This window comes from Chanos chanos, chromosome 7 (assembly GCF_902362185.1).
Source record: "Chanos chanos chromosome 7, fChaCha1.1, whole genome shotgun sequence".
Lineage (NCBI taxonomy): Eukaryota > Metazoa > Chordata > Actinopteri > Gonorynchiformes > Chanidae > Chanos > Chanos chanos.
Genome location: NC_044501.1, coordinates 13,809,481 through 13,811,980, shown reverse-complemented (window position 1 = coordinate 13,811,980; position 2,500 = coordinate 13,809,481). Strand labels below are relative to the sequence as shown.

At 44.5% G+C, this 2,500-nt stretch overlaps 1 protein-coding gene across 2 annotated transcripts in view; it reads left to right on the top strand.

Moving 5' to 3' along the window:
- Positions 1–2,500, top strand: part of rasa3 (RAS p21 protein activator 3) — a 37,289-nt gene that overhangs the window by 12,917 nt on the left and 21,872 nt on the right. For both annotated transcript variants that reach the window (XM_030779473.1, XM_030779472.1), the window contains exon 3: positions 625–728. In XM_030779473.1, coding sequence (XP_030635333.1) covers positions 625–728 — 104 coding nt within the window. The remainder of the gene's footprint in view (positions 1–624; positions 729–2,500) is intronic.

Below are 2,500 nucleotides of genomic sequence, written 5' to 3'. Positions count from 1 at the left end.
CTGCGTGTGTGTGCGATGAGTTTATGTTGTGTTGCACTTGTGAGTTTCGATCATGGGAGTCCTATTTCTGGCTCTCTCCATTTCAGACTCCTTATTCTCTGCTTATAATTGTGTGTGTGTGCGTGTGTGTCTGTGTCTGTGTGTGTGCGTGCGCCTAATCACAACCCTCTTCAGCACATGTGATAGTGCTGTTCACGTGACTGTGTAAAGGGAATGGTAATAATTCTAGACAGGCAAGTCAAATTGTGTTTGTGTGTGTTTGTGTGTGTTGGAGGGAGAGGGAGAATGAGAGAGAGAGAGAGACACACACACACACACACACAAAGAGAAATTCGAAGAGAGAGAGAGAGTGAGGATGGTAATAAACAAAATGAAAAAGGAAATAAGAAGTTATGAATTGTCACAGTCCCTTTCATGACTACAGACTCATTTGAATCCTTTTACCCGTCATTTCTTGCCCTCCTTTGACAATTGAACACACACACACACACACGCACACACATTTGTGTCACAATAGTGACACAACATTTCCGCTGTTTTTCCTCTAGTTATAGTGAAACTTGCAGTGTCTCTTTGGGTCTGACATTTCTCTCCCCCCCCCCCTTTTCCTTTACAAAACTACAGTCCCTTCTACGGAGAAGACTTCTATTGTGAAATCCCTCGTAGCTTTCGCCACCTCTCCTTCTACATCTTTGACAGGGACGTGTTCAGGAGGGACTCCAGCATCGGTGAGTGCTGTTGGTTCTCGAAATGTGCCGGTCTGCCCCACACACACACACACACACACACACACACACACTCTTATGTTGGCCAGTTGCAGTATGATTGGACAGTTGAGCTATAATGAGTGGTAGAATACGGGCTGATAGATGGATGAGACTGTTGACAGCTAGCGTGTCTGTATTTTTTTGTTTTTATTTTTTTTTTAACTTTGTCTAGTTTACTCTTACTCGGTCATACAGGATATCTACAGGATATTACACAATACTAGCATGTCACAAAAGCGTTCATCATTTCCCGTCACATCTTGGCCCCGATGGCATATCCCATTAGAGCTCACATTCATGACATGCGTGCATTAGCCCTCTGATTGGCTCTCAGCCTAATTAACCTCATATGCCCTTGCTCTGATTGGCTGCCAGTCATGGAACGTGAAGGGATTGGCTGCACAGCATGGGGGGGGGGGGTAGTCAGTTCTCTGTGTGTTCCCATGTTAAGTGCCAAGAGAAACAAGGCAGATCAGATGGACTCAGTCTGAGGAGCAGATGTGTGTGTGTGTGGTGTGTGTGGTGTCGGCCAGGAGACCGGAGCCGCGTCTCCGACCTGTCCGAACCCTGCTCACTGTTTACGCTGGGTCGCACGGTGTTGTCAATGCCTTCTGAAGAGTCTTGTTCCAGAGTCTTATCTTACAAATCTGATTGCAGTGTTCTGGAAGTTTCCTCAGGAGCTTGATGAACTGAATAAGGTTCAGTCAGAGACAGAGACAGCTTAGCTGAGCTCAGATTTGTGTTTCTCATAAAAAAACCCCAAAAAACAACCTTTCTCTCTCTCTCTCTCTCTCTCTCTCTCTCTCTCTCCCGCTCTCTCCGTTTATCTGTTGTTCTGTGTCTGTGTGGAAAAAAGTGTGTTTGTGGAGGTGGGTGATAAGATTGACCTGGGAGAATGTTTCTCAGGGCAGTGCTGCTCTTGTCTTTCTCTTCATGCCTCTCCAACCCACCCACAGTCACCCTCATTATAACAAGTAGATAGATGATTTACAACCTACAGTGACGTCAGTGTTTACACAAGTGTTAGAAATTTCCGCTCACTTATTCTGATTTCAGTCGAATTGGATTCACCACCTGTTGTATCTCCAGGAGAAATAATCTCGACAGAACGGCATTAAATAATCCCTCAGATTGTACAGCTGTAACACTGTTTTTTTGTTTTTTTTTTTTGTCCTCTCTGTTCGCTGAAAACAGAAGTCAGTATTATGCAACCTGACCATACAGTTAACATCAGAAGGCTTGTGTTATCTGTACCAAATCTGTCAGTACTCCCAGTCAGAATCGTTTGTAAACCGATCTCAACATCTGATCCACATTTCACCCAAATCCCTGTGTAAGTGAGAACCTAGTGAAACTCATAGGTAACCCATATATAAACGTGTTTGTTGGTCACTGTAAGACATTGTAAGCTTTTTGTGTGGTCTGTGGATTTATTGGTAATTAGCCAATGTATTTATTCTGTGGGGTCGTTATGTATGTCTGTGAACAGAGACTTAACGCTTCAGAGACTTCATCTTTCACTGTAGAGGAACACAACTGGTCTGTTAGAAAGTCGACTCAGTGACCCATAGTGTCTTTAAGGTCTCTAGGGCCCATTTAGCCGTATGTATGCGCTTCAGAAGTGGAAACATGTCAAAATCTGTGTGTGTGTGTATGTGTGTGTGTGTGTGTGTTTCATGTCGTGCTCTGTTTCACTCTGCTGGGTGTGTGAGGCGCCCACCCGAACTCCCCAC